This window comes from Rhagoletis pomonella, unplaced genomic scaffold, assembly GCF_013731165.1.
Source record: "Rhagoletis pomonella isolate Grant_MI unplaced genomic scaffold, Rhpom_1.0 Rhpom_scaffold_00004, whole genome shotgun sequence".
Lineage (NCBI taxonomy): Eukaryota > Metazoa > Arthropoda > Insecta > Diptera > Tephritidae > Rhagoletis > Rhagoletis pomonella.
Window position 1 is genome coordinate 48,548,502 of NW_023458558.1, and position 22,634 is coordinate 48,571,135.

At 38.4% G+C, this 22,634-nt stretch overlaps 1 protein-coding gene across 1 annotated transcript; it reads left to right on the top strand.

The window, feature by feature from the left end:
• The first annotated feature begins 198 nt into the window (after positions 1-198).
• On the top strand, positions 199-14,099 carry LOC118738246 (probable ATP-dependent RNA helicase CG8611). Its single transcript, XM_036469171.1, has 11 exons — positions 199-1,306; positions 1,377-1,768; positions 1,824-1,952; positions 5,128-5,182; positions 5,250-6,021; positions 6,088-7,045; positions 7,103-7,187; positions 7,261-7,451; positions 7,515-7,666; positions 11,056-11,245; positions 13,754-14,099. Exons 1-11 carry the CDS (start codon positions 473-475, stop codon positions 13,944-13,946), a joined length of 3,951 nt encoding a protein of 1,316 aa, XP_036325064.1. The 5' UTR covers positions 199-472; the 3' UTR covers positions 13,947-14,099.
• Positions 14,100-22,634: the final 8,535 nt, after the last annotated feature.

A 22,634-nucleotide genomic window follows, 5' to 3' on the forward strand; every position in this document is an offset into this window, starting at 1 on the left:
GGTTAGTAACACCATAAAATTTGCGTTTGTGTTGGAGTTTCGGTCACGCTGGTTTTGCTGGGTTAGTAACACCATAAAATTTGCGTTTGTGTTGGAGTTTCGGTCACGCTGGTTTTGCTGGGCATCTGTTGCGAGCATGCTTGCGCACATGTTCGCCGTGTGTGGCCAGTGTAAGGGTAATTCTCATTTCTGAAATATACTTCAGATGTCGCTATTTGTTTAAAAAAAAAACCTTAGCGCCAGTTGCCAATGGAGATAATTGATTAATAAATTTTTCCTGAAATTTTTTTGAATTAGCTCAAATAAATAAATTATAATTATAATTGCATAAATTTATTAAAGCAACTGAACTAGACGTATAAATAAGCACAAACATTAAACGAATTAGTCGTGGCGTTATAGCTTCATTAGAAGCAGGGCCAATAACATAAATCAACAAACAAACAAACAAAGCAATTTAGAAACTTGCAAAATGTTTGGTGGTTTCCAATGTTCGATTCCGGCGGAAGCCGATCGCAAGGTGGATAAAATCAACAATATTTTCATAGAGACTGTGATGGAGCAGGAGCGTCGAGTCAAGGATTTAAAAGCTCAAGAAGTACAAATGACGGCCGAAAACACGGGTGTACGTGCTCAGCAAGAAATCCCTGATATTTCAATAGAATTGAAGGCACAGAAAGTAGAGGACTTTTTAAATAAGAAACGTCGTCAGCAGCTACGACAAAACAATTTAGAGCTACGACAATTAGAGAAGCAACTTAAAGCTGCATTTATTTCTAAAGAGCTTGTGGAGCAGAAGGAAGCAGCGGATAAACTAAAGGAGGAGCAAATGAAGAGCAAGCGCTTAGAAGATATTGAATTCGAAAAGGAGCAACTGCGCTGCAAAGAGGCGCTTATTGAATCTGAAAGGAAAGAATGGAAAAAGAAGGAAGAATTTCGGAGTGTTCTTTTAAGTCAAATGGCGGAATCACAGCAAAGACGAAAAGATGAATATACAGAGGTTCTAAAGGACAGGGATTTAATGCAAAAATTATTGCATAAATATAAGACTGAGCACGATTCGGAATTGATGGAACTTGAGAGGAGGAAAGAAAGTGCCAAAAAGGAAATGGACGAATTTAAACGCAAACAAGAGGAATATAAATTAATGCAAATGTCTCAAAAGATAGATGAGGTAGAGCGATTCCAGGAGATGATGAAGGAGCGCGAGGAGAAGAATTTGCAACTGAAATTGCAAAGAGAAAAGCAGACCCAAAAGAGGGCAGAATTGAGTGATCGTATTGGACAAGAATTATACAAAGTTGAGGTCAGTTTATACATACGTACATATGTACTTAATATTTCCTCTGCCAGATTATGTAATGTGTACTTTTTAGAGCGAGAAACGAAGACGCGAAAACCTATTGCTCGATTTATTGGTGGAGGAACGCAACACCAATGAGGATATGAGATATAAACAAAACCTTGAGAAGCAACATAATGATCGTATTCAAATGCGTATGGAATTTGAACGTTATCGTAAGGAACGAGAGCGGCAAAAACTAGAGCGCGAGCAAAATGAGGATGCCACATTCCTTGCTGAGATGCGGAAACAGCTGGCTGAACGTGATAAAATAGACCAATTAGCGGATGAAAAACGTCGTCAAAAGATAAGAGAACATGGTCGTGTTATTCAAGAAATGATAGAGCTACGCCGACGTCAACGTGCCGCTGATGCTGCAGAAGAGATTAAATGGCATGAATTCTTGAATAAAGAGGAACGAAAGCGGTAAGCCCAAATAATGATTTTGATATGACAAAAGAACTTAAAATTTTTTTTTTAGCCTGGAGTTGGTTGAAAATGAACGTATGGAAATGCTTAAAAATGCTCCGGTTGACGTCTTGCGCTACCTGCCGTCTGGCGTTCTAAAGGACATGGACCGAAAAGTTCTTGGCCTTTCCGACAAAAGCTAGTAATTACTTTCAGTTTTTTTTAATTAACTTCCGTTGGGATTTCAAATGTAAATTTTTTAGTACCTAATACATATTTTGCAATAATGTAATTTAAAAAATTACACATGTATTAATGTATCTTATCTAATTCCAGAAACTGTATTCGCAGAGCAGTTTTGATTCCTTGGAAATCTTCTCCAATATATTCGCATATTAATTACGGGAATTCACATTAAGAATCGAAATGTCTTAAAGCTGTAAAGTTTAGCAATTCAAAATAACGGTTAAAAGGGTTTTAGGGGATCCGCAGTGTATAATCAGAGCTACATACACATATAGAAAACCATATCGATACTTTTCTTTCGATACATTGGGAACACTTGAAAAACTTTCTTTTTAAATGAAATATTGGTACAATCGAATGCTAGCTTCAATTTGCAACTCCATTATTGGCATTTATGCAATATTCTTCATCCAAATTAATTACTTTACGCAGAAAATATTGGGTAGGTTTAGAAGGCGCAGCAGTTGAGCGCAACCGTTGCTAAAAAGCCAGTGATCGTTATGCGTCTTCTGAACGGCTTGATGCATTAGTTGGTACTTAAAGTTAGTTGCAACTTTATTGAAAGATAACCCATCCAAAATGATGTCAAAAAGCTACAACTATAAGTACTAACTTAATTATGACTATGAATAGGCCCTATTAAATATAGTTTAAAGACCATAAGGACCTACCTTAATAATGAAAGATTGATTTAAAAAACTTAACGTATTTACTTATTCTGCTTTTTTAAGTGAATTTTTTTATTAAAGAAACAAAATGGAAAATTTTCGTTTGTGAAAATAATCGATTGTTTTGAAAACCTATCGATAGTGAAAAATAAACCATCGGAAGTATCGATAGCGCCATCTATAGTTTGCCACCACTAGTCTCTACCTAGTTTCCACGCTAGCTTTGTTTCTTAACAGATAATTATCACAAATTATACCTAATTTCAGCTGGCAAGCCCAAAAACTAGCAGCTTCCTCTCGTTCTTACGCTCTTATTTTTTTTTGCTGTCAAAGTGGATAAACAAAAGCTCTGATCCAATACTTTTCGTGAAAAATCCTGTAAAACTGTCAAACAGCAAAATTACTCTCTGAAGTGAGAGCAAAAAGTGAGTAACAACAAAAATTACGGGAACAAAAACATTTTTCCTGTAAAAACGTCAACCAGTGATTGCTTGATACTTTTCATGATTTTACCAGAAGAAAAAGTTCGTGTAACATCTTGCAACTTCATTCTCTACACAACTCTCCAAAAGTCGCTCTCATTTACAGGATTTTGGAGTACGGGAACATTTTTCCTGCAACTTCTTGCAAGTTCGTGTAAAATCCGGTAAGTTCATTGAGTACTGGATCAGAACTAAAAATTCGGGCCAAATATTTTCAATAGTCAAATACATTGATCAGCTGTTTTCTTGCAAGTTTCTGCTAGTTTTGTGTTTCTTTAGGAGTGTTCGCTATGCAAAAAATTTGTACAAGTTGGTACCAATTGTTACCAAATCGTGTTCGTTTAGCCAAAAACCCAGTAAAACTTGCAAGGAGAGAGCACAATTTTGACATTTCATTTGGAGGGGAAGTTGCAAATTCGTGCTGGGAAAATTTTTGCCAGTAAAAATTTGCAAGCAGGATTGTGGCACACGGTTGTATTTTTGTCAACATTAATTTGAACCAACGGTGTCGTTAAATTTAAAAATGGACAATCTTGTTGCGATTTACTAATGAAAAAAAATGTAAATATTCGTTTATTAATTTAATTAATTCCAAACATTTGAAAGGTACTCAGCTGAAAAAGCTGTATTCGTAATCGGAACGCACTCGACACCACTGTCGATATAGGAAATCCGACAGTGACTTCCACAATCTGCCATACCTAAACAAAAGCGTTGGGCGGAGCGGTTTCTGACGCCTCGCGTTAGCGCCGAAGTGGTATACCTCAACAAAATCGTCAACGCTACGTCAAATGCAGAAATAACACCAACAATAAGCATAGGTTTGTTTGTGTGTAACACGAAAAAGACAGTTTCGCCGTTTTCTGCAGCCAACTTCAATACCTAACGCCCTGTCAAAATCGGATTTTCCAACCGCTCAGCGTTGACGCCGCGTTGTTTCGGTATGTTTCATACAAATTGTATGGGCATGAGAATTTTTTGACAGCCGGACAACGCTGACGCTTTTATTTAGGTATGGCAGAATGAAATTGAAGCGTATGTTGAAGAAAGTCAGAATAAGGGTCTGATTATGCATACTTCGCATAACTTCGCACAACCAATTGTACCAGTGCACTAAAAGTGTAACTTAAGAAAATGTGAAGCAAAATCTAAACTCAACAGATCGCTAAGTTTTTAGTAGTTCTACTAATTTCGGGGTAATGGAATACATACAAAACACATACAAAGTACATACGAAATTACAGTTTGAAGTTTATGCGAAGTTGTGCGAAATAATTTAAAAAATTTATTATGCTCGAAATGCAACCGTGGACGCCAGCTGGCAGTGAAGCTTGCTAATGTTTGCTAATTCCTGTTCGCGCAAAACTTAGTAAGTTTCTCTCTTTGGGAGAGTAAGGTTCCTTGTTCTCTGAATTTTGTTACTGGCTAATTCTTACTGGCAGTTGCATAGCGAACACTCCTTATATCTTTATTTAGCTCTCTGTGAGCGCATGATGCAATAATACAAGGTGTTATCGGTTGGCAACTTCTCGCACTAATTCCGCCATATTGACTGCCTTAGCTGAAACAGTGTTACTTCTTGAACAATTCTTTGCCTAATAATATAGTTGAATTTTTTTATATTTTTTCTCAGTATACACATTTTAATTACTCAAAAAGGTATTATATCTTATTTTATTTCATTTCATTGCGAATATACTATAAAAAAGCAAATTTTTTAGTTTAGGAGAAAATATGAAAAGTTTATATTTTTCCCCCAAATGGGGATTCATTTCTTCCCGTTTTTCTTCTTTTTTTGTGAGCGCAATTCCCTCAATTCTTCTTCCTTATAATTTTCTGCTAGAAAAGAAAAGAAACAAAGCCGATGACTCGTTCTCGGTACTTCCTTTTGTTGACATACATCCAAATAGAAAACCGCGGTCAAAACAAAATATCGTGAACACATGCTGCAAACACTTGATTCGAAAAATTAATTTGCAAGCATGGATATCGCTTTAAATATAGCAACAGTACCTTCACCAACGCGAAGCGTACCAGTAAGTTTGGCCGACGCCAGTTAAATAAAAAATTGCTGAAATTAATTTTATTGCATCCCTTTCCAAGACTCCTGTGAAGAAGAAAACTTTCTCTAGAGGCACTGCGTCGAGCAATGAAGGATTCACGTTTTCATTTGGCGGTGCACAGCATAAAGTAAAAGCCATTGTAGCACGTAAGCGGCCAGCTAAAAGGCCTCAATCTTCCAACGTTAGCAAACAAACTCCTTCAGTTAAACTCGGAGTGCAAAATATAGTAAAAAATGGGGATAATATGGTTAGTTCAAGTATTTCTCAGAAGAGGGAGGAGCAAAATTCGTTTAAAAGCAAGCCTCCAAATATCGATGATGGGCTTATTCTTAATATTACGACCGATTCTGCTCCAATCATACGGCCCAAACCAAAGCCCAAATTAAGTCAAGCTGAGCGTTTGCGAAACAAGGCTATGCGTAATTCAAATGAATTTTCAAAAATAAAGGGTAAAAATGTGAATAAATTTTCGGATCGTCGAAGGCACCCTAACGATAGAAATGAACAAAACGAAAAGAGCGGAGAAAATGATCAGCAAAATGGAGTGAATTTAATAGCACGAAAAGCCAACGCATTCCGTGTAGTGCGCCCGTGCGACAAGTCAGTGAAAAAAGTAGGACTCTTTTCAAATAGTCCAGATACACCGGTTATGGGTCAACGTTTTGTGAAACCAATAACAGAACGACTTTTTGATGGCACAAAAGTTGACACTTTAAAAATTCATCCACATGCCGTAAAGAATTTGGCTGACATCTTGAGTATTGTCGAGCTTACTACAGTACAGAAGAAAACGATTCCCTTAGCGCTTGAAGGTGGGTTATTTATATTTTTCTAAAAAAAATATTTTTACTGATAACAATATGCAATTAAAATTTAAGGTAAAGACTTACTTATTCGCTCGCAAACTGGCTCCGGCAAGACTCTGGCTTATGCTTTGCCCGTAGTCGAAAAGCTACAAGATGTACGACCGAAAATTACACGCGACGCAGGAGTGCTAGCAGTAATCATTGTGCCTACTCGCGAATTGGCCATGCAAACATACGAGCTTTTCCAAAAATTGGTGAAACCATTTACTTGGATTGTACCTGGTGTATTGATGGGCGGTGAGCGGCGCAAGGCAGAAAAGGCGCGTATACGTAAGGGCATAAACATATTAGTTGGTACGCCAGGTCGCGTGCTTGATCATTTGCTGCACACAGAGACGTTCAAGGTGCATAAAACACAATGTTTAGTGTTAGATGAAGCGGATCGCCTACTGGAAATGGGTTACGAACTTGATGTTAAACAAATCGTCGAATTAATTGATACACAACGATCCAAATCTGTGGAGGAAAACAAAGATACTGTGCCGCACCTACAACGTTTGTTGCTGTCTGCAACGCTCACCGCTAATGTACAACGATTGGCCGGTCTCACCCTTAAAGAACCTATTTTCGTTGACAACAGCGATGAGGCTGTCACAAATACCAAACCGAAAACGAAAGGCTATATAAAGAGTGACATTGCAGCCCAAAATTCAGATATGCAGGATGATGGCGAAGATACCTCTATAATGACTATTCCGGAAAATTTGAAGTTAAATTTTGTAGTTGTTCCTCCCAAGCTGCGCCTAGTTACCTTGTGCGGTATTTTGACTAATGAGTTTAACAGAAAACAGCGTTTAAAGGCAATCGTTTTTATGAGTACCATGGAGATGGTAAACTATCATCATGATTTACTGAATGAGTTGCTGACTGAAAAAGTTCTCGACGACGAGGACAAAGAAGTTGTCAGAGACGAAGATGATAGTGAAAGTGACCAAGAAACAGCGCTGCTGAAAGGCTTGCGATTCTTTAGGTAAGATCAAAATTTTTAAGTTCACTATTAAAAGTACTAAAAATACATTTTTTTTAGATTACATGGTTCCATGTCGCAGACTGAACGTCAAGGTGTGTTCAACGGTTTCCGCGAATGCGAGTCGGGTGTACTGTTGACAACGGTGAAGAAATTTGAGATCTGCTTTTTTTAATAAAAAAAATAATAACTTAAATAACTACATGGAATAATTTCAGGATGTGGCAGGACGTGGTGTGGATGTCCCCAAAGTGGAACTTGTCGTTCAATATTCACCGCCCCAGAATATTGCCGATTTCGTGCATAGAGTGGGACGCACTGCACGTGCTGGTCAAAGTGGGCAAGCGCTTTTGCTCCTCACACCCTCTGAAGCACAGCTTGTACGTTTCCTAGAGGATCATCGTATCAGGTTTGTCACAATCAGTGCATTATAATTGCTCCTTTTATCTCAAAGTATATATATGTATTACAGAATATCACAAGTCGACATGGAGATTTATTTAAAAACTCTTAATGAAAAGGACGATGATGCGACCACAATACAAGAGGCGGCATCAAACCTTCAGCACAAAATTCAGGAACTAATAGCTGATGATAAGGAACTGCATAAAAATGCGTGTAAAGGTAAAACGATTATTTATTTTTGCGTAACTGTTGTGTCTGCTTAAGAAGAAAGTAGTAACTTTACTGTCGCGAATAATTACATGGGAATGGAAAACTTTGAACATTTTTCAACAAAGCTCTAAAATAAAACTGTTTACCGAGTTGTTGATGTTGTTGTAGCGGCTACCAAGTCCCGCTCGGGTCGGTCCATCCGTCAGCGTTGTCGTCTGTTTCAGCTAAGGGGAGGCCCAGGAAGTGTGCGACTTCAACAGGGTCTGTCCATAAGGACAGGGGCGTCAGCTGGGTGGAATTCTCAGGGCATGTGAAGGGTGCCGAGAAGCGAAGTTGGGCTAATGTGGTGCGGGTCTGCCGAGGCAGACTAAGTTCTGTACCGTCCACGTCAATTAGTTGTGTGCCTAGAACGGCATTCACAGGGTGGGAGTCTACATAACTCGAGACTGACTCCCTGTGAATGCCGTTCAGGGCCAGTCGGTAGGCTGACGGGTCCAGAGGTTGTTTAATGAACCTCTGGACTTCGCCCGTCAGTTGCTTGTGGTTGTTGTAACAGCATACAAATTCCCCAAAGAGATTTTGGGGAGTGTTGCGCGAGTGACAGTCCTTGACCAGATATAAATCTGGGTCGTTCCGGTTACGTAGACCCGACTGTCGTGGTAGACCCGTCAGTTGGTAGAGATGCCTCCTGACGTGCCTTGGCGAAGGCTCTTCTGCAAGCAGCTGTTTGCTAGGATGACCACGTCTGTGGCTCCCCACAAGAAACTGCTTGCAGAGCATTGTGTTATGCTCCTTGACTGGGAGAACCTGGGCCTCGTCGTGTAGTTGGTGTTGGGGCGTTATCAGGAGGCATCCGGTCGCTGTCCGTAGTGCCGCATTCTGGCAAGTCTGTAGCTTCATCCACTGCGTCCTGCTAGTCCCAAGCGACCACAGCGCTGCATAGTTTAGAACCGAGCGGCCAATTGCCTTGTTTGTTGCCAACAACGTTTCTTTATCATTGCCCCAAGTGCTGCCGGCCAGAGACTTGAGGACATTATTGCGGCTCTGCACTTTGTTAACAATTGCGGTTGCATGCGCCGAGAAGGAGAACAGACTGTCGAAGGTTACTCCGATGATTTGTTTCGCCATCGACGTGAATACCCAGTTGTAGTCTGACCTCCTTCGTCCAGGTGGTGAATAGAGTTGCCGAGGATTTCGCAGGGGATAGGTCAAGGCTCCTTGCAATGAAGAAGCGAAAAATTCGGCGAGATAACCATTTACTTTCGAGCACAAGTCATCAATTCCATTCCCAGACGCCATGATCGAACAACCGTCAGCATTCGAGACAATTTTGACACCCTCCATCGGGAAGGAAAAAGCCTCCAAAGCCATGGAATATGCATGCTGATGCTGAAAAATCTTGGTCCTGCGGGAGTAGCGTACCTAACGGAGGTCCTCAACATTGTTAATGGCCACTCTCATCATCCCCGACATCTGAAAGGTCCCTCTGCTTAAACCAGCGAAACCACCCAACAAAGGAGATTCTTATCGGCCGATAACACTCCATTTATCGGTAGCGATGATACTAGAGGCCTTGCTACTCCCGTATTTCACGAACTACTTGACCCGAGCGAAGCATCAGCATGGTTTCCATAAAGTGCAAAGTACAATAACAGCACCTAACGCCATAAACACTCAGATAACATGTGGCCTTAACCGCAACCGTCCTTGTGAGAGAACTATTCTGGTAGCGTTGGACCTGCCAAAGGCGTGTGATACCGTCAGCCACTCCACGCTACTAGAAGATATAGAGGTTTCCTCTCGGCGAATTATCTGAGTGGTCGACACTCGTCGGTAATGATAAGAGACAAATCGAGCAAACTTAGAAAAATAAAACAGGGGGTTCCACAGGGTGGTGTCCTTTCCCCGCTACTGTTTAAAGCTCCCTCAACCACCAATAGCCCAACTTCTGGCTACTGCAGCAGGTTAAACTCATACCTGGACAGACTAAACGAAGATGTGCCAAATGGGTCTTTGGCATGCGGAGAGACACCCCATGATTTGAAACATCTCTTCGTATACCCGGAAAACCCGCCAACCCTAACGCCTTTGTTCCTGTGGACCGACCCTAGTGGAACTTGACGACAACGACTGAGATATCATCCGATCTGGGAGGGGTTGTTGTAGCCGCTACAACAACAACAACAAACTCCTGTTTAATTTTTCGTAGTTTGCTGGTTTTGTCCCTACAAATTACTGACGAGTGTCGACCATTCAGGTAATTCGCCGACCACTGTTCAAGTCCCTGTGGGAGTGAGGAGGCCTCTATGTCTTCTAGCAGCGTTGAATGACTGACAGTGTCGAACGCCTTGGTCAGGTCCAACGCTACTAGAATAGTTCTCTCACAGGGGTGGTTCTACGTACCTGAATGACTCGGGTTTTAGCCGACCAGGGCTGTTGTTTCGGCGATCTAACCCTGTTAAGGTCGGCGAAATCCATTATGGAACCGAACACGTGGATAACGATGTTTAACCTACAGTTAAAGGCTCTGTTATGCATACTTGGCATTGCTTGAGAGTTGTTATATAAGAAATCTCTTAAGGGCTTGGTTAACACTAATCCCCAGTTAAACATCGTTAACGACTGTACTGAGTCCATTCATTTAACATTGGGTCGGTAACGTCGGTAACAATGTTTATCTGGGGATTTGTGTTAACCAGAGACGTTGAAAACGACCCTAAATGAGCTTCGCGTGTAAGCGGTTACCCAACGCACAGCATAACATATGTACGCAGAAGTCTGTTGGTTTTTGATTTCTACGTAAAAATGGTAAAGTAGTGCATGCACTGCCAAGTATGCATAACAGAGCCTTTAGGGCTGGTTATCACTACTTGCCGGTTAAACATTATTATAAAGCAGTCGTTGTATTTAACTAGAGCTTCTAGCTCCGATTAGGGCCGGTTGCTCAAAGCTTGGTTGACACTAATCGTCGGTTAACATCTTTATCGACGTTTCCGACTCCATGCATGTAACACGACGTCGTAACGTCGATAACGATGTTTAACCAGGCTTTGAGCAACCGGCCGTTAACCAGAGTTGCTGTAAACGGCCCTCTGGTTAACACGTGTTATTAGTACTAATCCCTAGTTTAGCATCGTTACCGACATTACCGACACAATGTTATATGCATGGAGCCAGCAATGTCGGTAAAGATGTTTAACTGGGGATTACTGTTACCCAGAGATGGTGAAAACGGGCCTAAGAAGAAGTCGAGAAAATGGCGCTTATTAGTTACTACTCGTCTTACCCAATATTTACATCTTCCATAGATTATGTTAAAAAAGTATTAGTTGGTATTTGAATTTAAAAACAACTATGTAATACATTTTTTCATTTTATTGAAATTTACTCACTATCAGCTTTCGTGTCGTGGACCAAATCGTATTCAACTTTCCCAAAGGAATTAAAACCGATATTTAATATCAAAAACGCACATATGGGACATTTTGCGAAAAGCTTTGGGCTGAAGGATCAACCCAAAACATTTACTAAGAAACATACGGAACCTAAGCCTCCGCCGCCTACAAATCGTTTGACATACACAGAGAGGTAAGGAAAAAAGTAGTAAGATCTAACCTGCAAATTTAATATTCAGTTATGGCTTAAATATTAACAAAAGACAAAGATTTCGAAAAAATTTCAGTTACTGGCCTCGCTGATTTTTTTGGGACCTCTTTAAATTTTTCATTTTTAAAACACTTTTGCCATTTTCACCAGCGATTTAAATGGAAAATGATTTTTTATTTTCTGTCCATTCAAAAAATTAAAATCATTTTTCTCTTAAATTCCTTTCGTAAAATTGCTGTTAGAAAATTAAATCGAAAATCGTCTATCCAAGTAAGACAGAAATTGTCTTATTCACTAGAAAGTAAAAAATCCCTGACGCTGTTCTTCCCTCTGTTGGAAGCTAGCGCCAGATACTAGAGATGAAACGATACGAGTAAATACAAGTACATACTCGATACTTTTCGCCCGATACCAAGTAATTTTGGTATCGACACTGTTGAACCAAGTACTAAGTAAATAGGTATCGAAAAACAATACTGGTATCGAAACCCGATACCAAGGCGAATTTTCTTTCGGAATTTTTCCCCCCACTATTATAAATCACTCAGTGTTCTTGGGGTTTTTAAATGCCACCGGAATATTGAAAATCTTTTTTCCTGAGATACTTTTGCTGTTCTTGCATCGGGAAATGCATTTTCATGGTCACAAAAACAAAAAAATGTATTTAAAAGTTTTGTAACTTCATTCTTAAGGTAAAAGATTATAAAATAGTGATTTTTCTTTTGAAGGTCGTTTTATAATAATAGATTGGCGCTTAAACATATGTATGTATGTTAGGGTTTGGCTGAGCTTCTCCTCCGATTTGCGGCGTGCGCCTTAATGTTGTCCCACAAATGGGAGGAGCTACAGTTTTACGCCGACTCCGAACGGCGATTGTTTTTTATGAGGAGCTGTTTTTCATGGCAGAAATACACTCGGAGGTTTGCCATTGCCTGCCGTGCCTGCCGAAGAGCGACCGCTTTAAAGAAAAAGCCTTTTTTCTATATTTTTTGCGATGCTGCTTTGACTAGGGCTTGAACCCAGGCACTGCGGAGTGTAAGCGCGAACTGCTTACCACCACACAACAGCGGCCATCAGACCTTTAAAATTACTTTCAAGAGAAAAATGTTTAATCTTTTGTCTTTTTTTACCTAAAGACAGCTTGTAACTACATATAGTCATCAACAATTCAAAAGGCCCTGTTTGACAACTTTTTAATTTTAAAGAAGGAAAAAACTCATAGAAAATTGTTAGGTATAGGGCTGTTTAAAAGATGGTATTATATCTCGTATTTTTTAAAATACATATAGGGACCAATTCTCGTCGAAAATGAAAAAAAAACAAGTAAGAAAATCAAAGTTCGGGCGGCGCCGAATATTAAATACTCGGCGCAAGTATTAAATATGTATATGATTTTCACTTTTCCGAAAGCTACATGGTAAGCCGGGGTGTATCAATTTTGAGTAAATTAGCGTCCTTAAGCAAGCATTTCTGAAATTTATCGTTATACGAAGACGGCCTCAATTTTAGTCCGATTTCAATAATTTTCAGCGTTTTATGTGGCAAGCACAATACCCATATTGAGTTTGGTACAAATTGGTAGAACGGTTACCGAGATACATATATGTGATCATATGTGGCCGGTGCCACGCCCATTGTATCATAAACGTATTTCTTGGTAAAGAATTGTCGCAAGCATCAATTTTGAATAAATTAGCTTTAATATTTAATATAATGTATATAATATACATATTTTAAAATTTATAATATCCTTATTTTTCGTCTAAAAATTATTTTAAATATCAATTTTGAGTGAATAATCTTCGGTAGTAACTAAAATATCGAAGATTTTATATTTCTCTAAATTGCCGTTATATGGGAGGTAGGCGTGGTTATTGTCCGATTGTGCCATTTTCAATACCATCCGTCCTACGTCCGAAAGAAGTGCACGTACAAAGTTTCGTTAAAATATCTCAATTTTTACTCGAGTTATCGTGTGCACAGACGGACGGACAGACAGTCATCGCTAAATCGATTTCTCTTTTCATTCTGATCATTTATGTATACATTTGTCTATATCTATCTCGATTCGTTTTGCCTGTTACAAATAACCGTTATGTGAACAAAGTTATAATACCCTTGTGCACAAGTGCGCTCGGGTATAATAAATTTAGTGCAAATTTTAATGTTTCATTTTATCATTTTAAGGGCCAGTTTTTCAATGTCTGGTTATCACTACTTCCCGGTTAAATATTATTATCGACGTTTTCGACATCATGCATGTTGTGGATAAAGCAGTTTTTGTATTTAACCGAAGCTTCTACCTCCAATTAGTGCTAATCAGACATTGAACAACTGGCCCTTAGTGACTCTGGAATATTACAGGAAAACGCATTTCCGGAAATGCGTCAAATAGGGCCTTTTGCATTGATGACGAGGATACCTACTTACTCTTATGTAAAAATAATGGTTGTGTTGCTTTTTACTACTATTTTCTTATTTCACCTTTAGAGATCCCGAAAAAATTAAAACGGAGAAACGTGCCAAAAAGCGTCGCTTTACTACCACAGTGACCAATGAAGTACGCGATAGCAATCGCCCACAGAGCAATAAACTGGTAAAAATGCTACCAGTGTCTCGAGCCCTCACTACGTCCGAGTTTGACAGTGGTTTACCAGCGCAGAAGAAGCGGAAGAAAGCTTGATATTTTCATTTTAGTGTTACTATTTGTATGTATGCAGATTATTTATAAGTACATAAAAATGTGGATTGTTAAAAATGTATTTTTATGCGTGAAACTAATTCTGATACTTACTGAAAGGCTCAACCAAATTGTGTTTTTAAAATGTTTAAAATATAGGCATTTTCTTTAGCTGCTGAATTCGATTTTACATGAATTTCATTTTCCTCTCCTTAGGGCTGGTTAATCAATGTCTGGTTAACACTAACGTCCATAACTATGTTTAGCCGGAAATTAGTGTTAACCAGACATTGAGTAACCGACCCTTAGGGCCCTTTGTCCAATGTCTGGTTATCACTACTTGCCGGTTAATCATCATTATCGACGATTTGGACGTCATGCATATAACATGGGATCGATAAAGCAGTTGTTGTATTTAACCGGAGCATCTACCTCGGATTTGTATTAATCAGACATTGAACAACCGGATCTAAATTGCTGGTGTTCGATAACTTGATAATTATCACACATTATCCGGATTTGGTGGTCCGGTATGCAAAATTTTGGAAAGTGGAAGAAATTGAAAGCGCAAGATGACAGTTGACTTTAAGGGGAAGTTGCTAATTCGTACTGGAAAAATTTCTACTAAGTATCAGCAATTTCGCAGCAAGAAATACAGCTGATCAAAGTCTTCCATTTACTAGTTAGTCTGTTCCTTTGAACTTCGGACTAAAACCTGTGGAACTGTCAAACTACAATTTTACTCTCTCAATTGAGAGTAAAAGGAGAACAGATGCAGAAGTGCATAGGAACGCAAAAAGCACTATTTCCTGTAAAAACGTCAGTCGGTTTGTTTACATGTCATTTGTACAACACTGATTTAGCTGAAATATCACTAAATAATTATTAAAATCTATACATATTCAAACATTTCGTTGTTTACTTCCTTTTTTTTTACAAATATAAGGTACTTTGCTTTCACCGCTGTTAGTTTTTGCTTGCACATGCAAATCAGCTGATCGTTTGACACTTTTCATGAACTTACAGGAAAAGCAACTCCGGACTAAATCCTGTAACTTCTGACTAGGAACAGTTGCTCAGTTACTCTCTCAAATGTGTTCCCACTTACAGGTTTTATGTCAATAGGAACGACTTCCTGTAAGTTCTGACTAAATCCTGTAAACCGGACTGCTATTGGAACAGACTAGTATAGTAGTATAAGGAAATAATGAATTGTATTTTAATTATGCTTCAGTTTAAAATAACTTATGGTGACTTTTCATTGCCCCTTTAACGTGTTAATAGCCAAAATTGAGAAGACCACATAGATATTGCATCATTAGCTGTCTGACAAAGTCACTACGTCGCTGCCAGCATATGCCCGCTTTAGCTAGGATAGGTGCGTTGGATTGTTGTCCCTAAGCTTTTAACTTGTTTGCTAATGAAGTAAACTGTTGTCTTGTTGGCCAAACGAAGACACTTGCAAGTGTAAGTAGGAGTAATGAAAATCCTTCATTTCAACAACATTTTACGTGCTTCTTTTCAGAAAACTGTAATCAAACAATGAAATCCTGCTAGACGCGGCAGGTGCAACCGAAGTTAGATAGTCTATAAAAAATATTTTGCTGCGCTTAATGCCGTAGTAATTTCTTACTTAGTCGTCTTCTTTGCATGTTATGGGGTTTAGTCGCTCCGTGTGTGAGAAAGTAATAGCTCCTTGGTTGACGCGACTATCTGCAGCCGCAGCTGTCGGATGCTTCGGGGGGACAAATGTGCCTTGTGACTGTGAAAAAGTTTGTTTCAAATTTATTATTTTTGTTTGAGAGTAGGTTGTAGCATTTGTATTAAAAAAGTTATTAAATAGCCATTAAAAACTTAGTGCCTGAAGATACTTCAGTTAAAAGCGAACGTGTGTTTTAGTTTTGTAATATCTCGCTATTTTTTTGTCTATGCTCCTATGGTAAAAACTGTCATTAATATGTACCAAAGACCGCACTTTACTGCACGAAGTATTCGCGTCGAGTGAGCCAATTCTGGCGTCAGCACATTCAGCTGTTACTCTACATACATATGTACGTACACAAGGAGTATTCTCTGGCGGAAGTCACTTTCCATAAATAAAATAAAATTGCACAGCTCCATGCTGCTATTAGAAACAAAACGAGATACATATGTATGTATGTATCAGACATCTGCAGCGGGTGCATGATTTTCGTGTATACTCGATCATCTAACAAAACCCGTTTTGCATCGTTCTCTGTATACGAGCAGAAGTATTGTTCGTTATCGACTGAGCTCAAGACGAACATGTTGGCCACAACACCCGATTGCTTTTCATACATACTTGATTGGGTTCGGGTGCTTTGCAGCTCAATATACCCGGGAGTTCGAGTTTCAACCCGAGTGTGCACAAAATTTTCTTGATTGGCTTATGACGTTTTTGTTTCTACAAAAAATGTTGCCTTCTCATCGCGGTGCTCTTAGTTTTTGTGCGTAGAGGGTAAAGAGAAGGTTGAATTTTTCGGTAGTTTGTTTAAGTGTACATTTAACCATTTCTTATATTTTTGCTCATACAAAATGCGGCATCACGACGCCCACATCCATTTAGGTATAAATGTGTGTAGATCGGCAATGCCCAAGCCCTATACACTCGGAGCACATTTATTTTTTGTAAAAGTATTTATGTACCTACATAGTTTTAGGCTGTGTTCTAATATATACACACACAGCTTTCCACGCGAAACTATACGAAATAGATGCAAACACATTTTTGTCTACTTCGCTTCTAATTTTTTCATTGCGTATGCACAAGCACAAAGCAACAACATTTTCGTATGCTTTGTGGGAACATATTGGCGCCAGTTACCTTCAGCGTAAATTTCTTTGTTGTCCTGCATTTTATCGCAATGTTCGGGTGTCCGTTTCATTGTTACACAAATTTTCGGGTTAGCTGCGGGTGTCCGAGTGTGGTGTTCGCTTGTGCTCAATTTATAGCGAGGGTGATCGAACAGACTCGTTCGTAACCAAAGCAGCTGTCGGGTATGCATCTCGATCGAACACATAGTAGCCGAGTGTGGCGTTCGCTTGTGCTTGATTTTTAGTGAGTGTGATCAAAAAGGCTCGATCATACTCAAAGCTGTTCTCTGGTATGTATGTATGGCTCTGATGATCTTGTTGCAGTCATGATACGCTTCCGCCTCTGTGCAGCGAAAAATATGCGTCCAACAATGCAAGGAAAGCATAATAGCCCAGTTATGCATACTTAGCTTTGCATGAGAGTTGTCGCATAAGAATTTATTAAATGGGCTTTGCGTGTAAGCGGCTACCTAAACATGTAGAATTCTCTTGGGGTTTGATATTTACGTAAAAATGGTATAGCCCTAAGGGCCGGTCGGAGACGTCGATAACCTATTCCTCCAAAAAAATATAGCTAGCTTTGAGTTTTTTGAAATTACAGTTACGTGGGTGGAGCCCATGGTTTTTGTCCAATTTAAAAAAAAAATGTCAACATGGCGCTTAAGAAGTCTTTACCAAATTTAGTTGAGATCGGTCAAGTAGTTTTTGAGATACGCATATATCATATACATAAGTGGGCGGTGCCACCTCCATTTTCCTAAAATTTCTTGAAAAACCCGCTTTTTTGCTAAAGAGCGATTGTATATATCAATTTTGAATAAATATTGATGAACTCCTTAGCCACACTGCTTAAAAATCTGAAATTCCGGTACATACACACATATGAACCCAAAGCCATATTTAAGAGAAGTCGCCTAAATTCGACAATTTTAATGCGATTGCAATAAATGGGGTACTAGTTCAGTTGAAAATAGATTTAAGTTTAGATAGTACTCCATATTTTTTAGAAATTTTGTAGAAATTTAAAAAATTTAGAGAAATAGGTATGGGTCTTTTTTTTTTAATTTACGCGATAAAAAATGGCAACAAGCCTAGTCCGGCAATAGATTATTATATACTATTTTAAAGGCCTATATATCCTCTTCTCAGAGCATATTCGATCTTTGAAATCGAATCAAAAATAGTCATTCAAAAACTGGTAAATCCACAAAATCCTATTTTCTGACCTAAATCGACAGGTCGTGACCTCTGAAAACCTTTGAAAAATCTATAAAAATAGGTAATAATATTTCTCATTAAAACGAATAAAATTAGGGGGTAGGGTCTTGAAATTTCGAAAAAAAAAGCATTTTCGATTGGCACCCTAATGTACATACATACATACATATGTAAGCAGCTTCATTTCTAATTCTGGAAAAATGTAAATTATTCCAATATTTCCTTAAACATTTAACTGACACAAGCTGTACGCATACACTCGCTCCTTCAAACTTACCCCCATAAATGCATGTATGTATGTACATTAAAGTGGTCCAAAAATGTATGTAACAAAAATAAAGTCGCATTTTTAAAGCCGCCAGCCCCTAGGATTGTTCTATTACAAAAAAAAATATACCCCTATTTTTTATTTTGAAAAAAAAAAAACAAATTAGGGTGTGCTGAAAGCGCTCAAAGTTTTCAATGTATTTAATATGGGGAAAAACAACTTTTCGTAGAAATAGTGTAGAATTCTTGAAAATCAATATTTTTCGATCGGAAAAGTTTGCTTATCTTCAGGAGATTCCCGGTAATAATACCCAATTTTTCCTTCAACAATTTTGTCATGTTAACTATATTTTATAGGTCCTAGAATATGCAGTGGGGGGGACCAAAAAAAAATCTGTAATCATAAAAAATGGTTAAATGAACAATTGGATAATAATATTTGAAGTCTCCTGAAGAGAACCACGGTTTTACGATTGAAAAATATTGATTTTCAAGAGTTTTATACCATTTTTACGAAAATTTGTTTTTTCCCCATATAAAATACATGGAAAACTTTGATATTTATTTTCGGCTCAGAACAATCCTAGGGGGTGGCGGCATTAAAATTCCGACTTTATTATTTTGGACCACTCTAATGTACATATATTTATGTGAAAAATGCCGTTGAAAAAAAGAAAAAAAAACTTTAATTAAACCAACAATCGTTTCTCAGCTTTGCCTTTTCATGTACAAAGCACCGCATTTTTTACCCTTCAACACATTTTACAAAGCAACAAAAAATCATTCAACAAAAGAAATAATAAAGAAATGGTTTGCACTAAAACCGCAAAAGCCAACTAAGCGTATGAACAATGGGAGTATAAGGAGTTCAAAGTGAAGTGTGATACACTTGTGTGTGTGCACCAAAGAAAAAAGGTGTTAATGTGAAATGTCGCAAGGTACTTGTACTTGCAAATTACAATATTTAAAATGCATTCACATTTGCATACCAGCATGCCAGTACAGTCAACAGTGAGCAGGGGCGGCATCCACTAGACGGCCTAGTAGTAATAGTAAGTAGACTTTGCAACAAAGGCGCTATATATCAACAGGACATGTATGCGTGCATGTTTGTGTACTTGTGAATAAGACGAGCGCAGTGCTTCAAAAAAGGTGTCGACAGTAGCAACAGCGTTGGGTATTTCGAAAAGTGAGAAAAGTGAAATGTGGCGCAAAAAAGCAGTTTGCTGACGTTTTAAATTGTAAATTATACAAAATTGTAAACGCGCGTCAGAAAGAAAAAAAATCTGAAATTTAACGACTGCAAGCAAAAATTTACATACAATGCACAAAAATTACACAAACTCTAGCAAGGCGCACTCATACACACATTAGTATTTATCGGGCGAAATTACCCACTGGGAAAATAGGTAAGCACCTTCCGAGGTAAGCCATGTTTTCTTTCAGTTTTTAGTACCAAAATTGTCATCATGGCTAATGTCATCTACTAGTAAAGGGCAAAATGAACACCTCCGAAGACACATTACGTTGTCAGTTGCAAAATAACGTGCAGCCGAAGTTATTTCCAAGCACCGAACTACTCCGAGCGACTGCTCTGCATTACACGTAACTTACTTTGTATAGCGGCTCAGAAGTATGTCTGATACCAAATGTACATTCTAAATTCCTACTTACATAAGGCGGCCATGCCTTTGTAAAAGTAAGGGACGTTCGGCAGGTAAATGGTAATGACTGCCAGGTGAAGAGTAAGTTGCTAATAAGGTATTATTACGTGCTCCTAATTCCCACTGGGTACAAACTTGCTTTCTTGTTGACACGCAAGCACAGCCGTGACCGGCTCGATCAGGCGGGTGCGAAATAACCGTTAAAGCTTTACTCTGGAATGTTGTAGCTTACTGACACACTTCCGTAGGTATGTATGTATGTACATATATTTAAAAACAAGCATTTAGTTAACACAAAAGTGACTGCGTTTCTTGGAATATCAGCAACAGAATGACAACGGATTACTCATACGCCATGTAGAAAGAAAATTTAAATTTCAGAAAATTGTAATAGATGTAGATAAATATGTACATATGCGGCACTTATCGAAAGGTATGGTAATCTTATAAAAAATACAAATCCATATGTACATATTGTATATATGTATATGTACATATTGTTTGTATGTATATTATGGTGCTTTTCCTTCACTAATATTAAGTGCTCGACCAAGGCTTTCAAAGATTTCCCGTTCAAACTAAACACAAACTTTGATTGTTTTTCTTCAAAATTCTATAGCTCAGAGGCTTTTGCGGCGTAACCCTAACTCCCACCAACGTGGTAGTACGGGTCACTAAAACCAAATTTTTCATGAAATTCTAATTTTTTTTCCTATCTCCTAAATAAAAAGATGTAAATGACAGGCTTGTTGGAAATTCAATTTCCTATAAAAAAGGTTTTAGAACCCGTAATCACTAACATCGATATTTCTTGAGATATTGGGCTTTTAATTTGATTAACAATTTCTATAATTTACCTCAATGATCCATGAAAATTCCACACTACCCCAAATTCAAAGGCCAATATCTCAAGAAATATCGATGTTAGCGATTTGGTGTTCCAGAAATTTTTTTATAGAAAATTTAACGTCCTACAAGTATGTATGTGATTTATGTAAATTTTTAGTAGCTCTTGTTATTTAACACAAAAACGAGAATTTCATGAAAAAAATGTGTTTAGCGACCCGTACTACCTCGCTGGTAAGAGCATTCAATTCTGCAGATACCTTATCACTGACCTTGACTATACCATGAAAAGCCTCTGAGCTATAGAATTTTGAAGAAAAACGATCAAAGTTTACGTGTATTTTTACAGGAAATCTTTGCACGGCTTGGTCGAACACTTAATATTAATTTGGAGGTCACGAGTTGCAAATCGAAACTAGTTATTTCTTTAGTAGTTGGATGAGGATTAAAAAATTGCCGCTTGCTTGTACTCTCCTTAAGTTTATGTTATTTCCAACGAAAGGAATGGAAGTAAAAGCAAAAGCAATGCGACAACGGCAAAGTGCTCTCATCGTCGTTTATTAAATTATAACGGAGTACAATAATGAGTGAAACTAAAACTAGTTCTTACAGTGGCCAAAGAAGAATAATTATAACTAAAAATAAATGTAGGTTGTTGTTGTGCCTGAAGGCACCACAGTACTCCCCGTTTAATGAAAGCGTACGGGTTTCCTTATGGTTCGTTTTGGCCTCAACCGTTGTGGCGGTTGAGGTTCTTCGTGGAGATTGACTGGCTGTTTTTCCATCGGACGTTGTTTTTGCTTCGGTGATGTCGGTGTCACCTCTGCTGGTTCGTCACTTACCCAAACATATGCTGGTTTTAATCGGTCGATGCTGATGTTTACTTTCCGTTGGTTAATTAAAATCGTAAAAAATTTTGGGTTTCGTTGAATTACCTTGTATGGCCCCTCGTAAGGTGTCGTTAACGATGGGCGGATGGAGTCGTTTCGAACTAAGATGTGTGAGCACTTCATCATGTCAGGATGGACATAGCTCGTCAAAGTTGAGTGAAATATGGTTTGCGTAGGTCGGAGTTGCTTCATTGATTTTCGTAGGTTTTGAAGAAATTCGGAATTGCTCGGAAGGCACCACATTAATATTAAGGGCTCAAATTTCCAGGAAACTTTTTTTTAGGTATTTCCCACAAAACTTCAAGGTGGCAGTCCAAAAAAAAAAATACTCGCCGAAAACGAAAGCACTCTAATGTATGTATGTATATAAATAAAAAATTTAGTTAAGTGTATGTAGCCATATATGTATCTTTAGAATGGCTTGACCGATTTAACTCATTCTATTTTTGTTGTATTTCTAAAAGGATTAATCGTCAGGTGGCGCCGCAGTCGAGTTATCACTAAAAATTGTATTTACGGTCCGGTTTAGTTCATATTTGAAATATGTACTGATAATGAAAAGAGAAGGTTTGTATGAAATAAATTTACCTGGCAGGTGGAGCTGGAGTCCAGTTCTTACTAAAATATGTATTTATGGTCCGACTGGGTTCGTATTTGAAATATATATTGATACACGAAAATTACACACGGACACCTGGTGAACAATTCCAACCCCATCGCCTGCTCCTGCAACTGCACTACAAGAATCACCATGCCACACATCCTCAAAGATTGCTCTTTAATTTCAAACCGAAGAAGCCAAATATCCGATTCGCCTGGACCATTAACTCTCCTATCCTACCCTTCAAAAAACTCAATAACACTGGTAATCAAATTTGTGAAAGTCTCCAACCTCCTTTAAGCTTAAGGCCTAGTTGCTATAGCTGTATCCATCATTATCTTGTAAGACTATTTACTTTGCAAGCTATTCA

Bases quoted from the DNA above. Each gene is read 5' to 3' on its own strand.
- LOC118738246 (XM_036469171.1), top strand. From the start codon at position 473: ATGTTTGGTGGTTTCCAATGTTCGATTCCGGCGGAAGCCGATCGCAAG. The intron at 1,769-1,823 runs GTAAGCCCAAAT...TTTTTTTTTTAG, and splicing joins AATAAAGAGGAACGAAAGCG to CCTGGAGTTGGTTGAAAATG. The intron at 7,667-11,055 runs GTAAAACGATTA...ACTCACTATCAG, and splicing joins GCATAAAAATGCGTGTAAAG to CTTTCGTGTCGTGGACCAAA.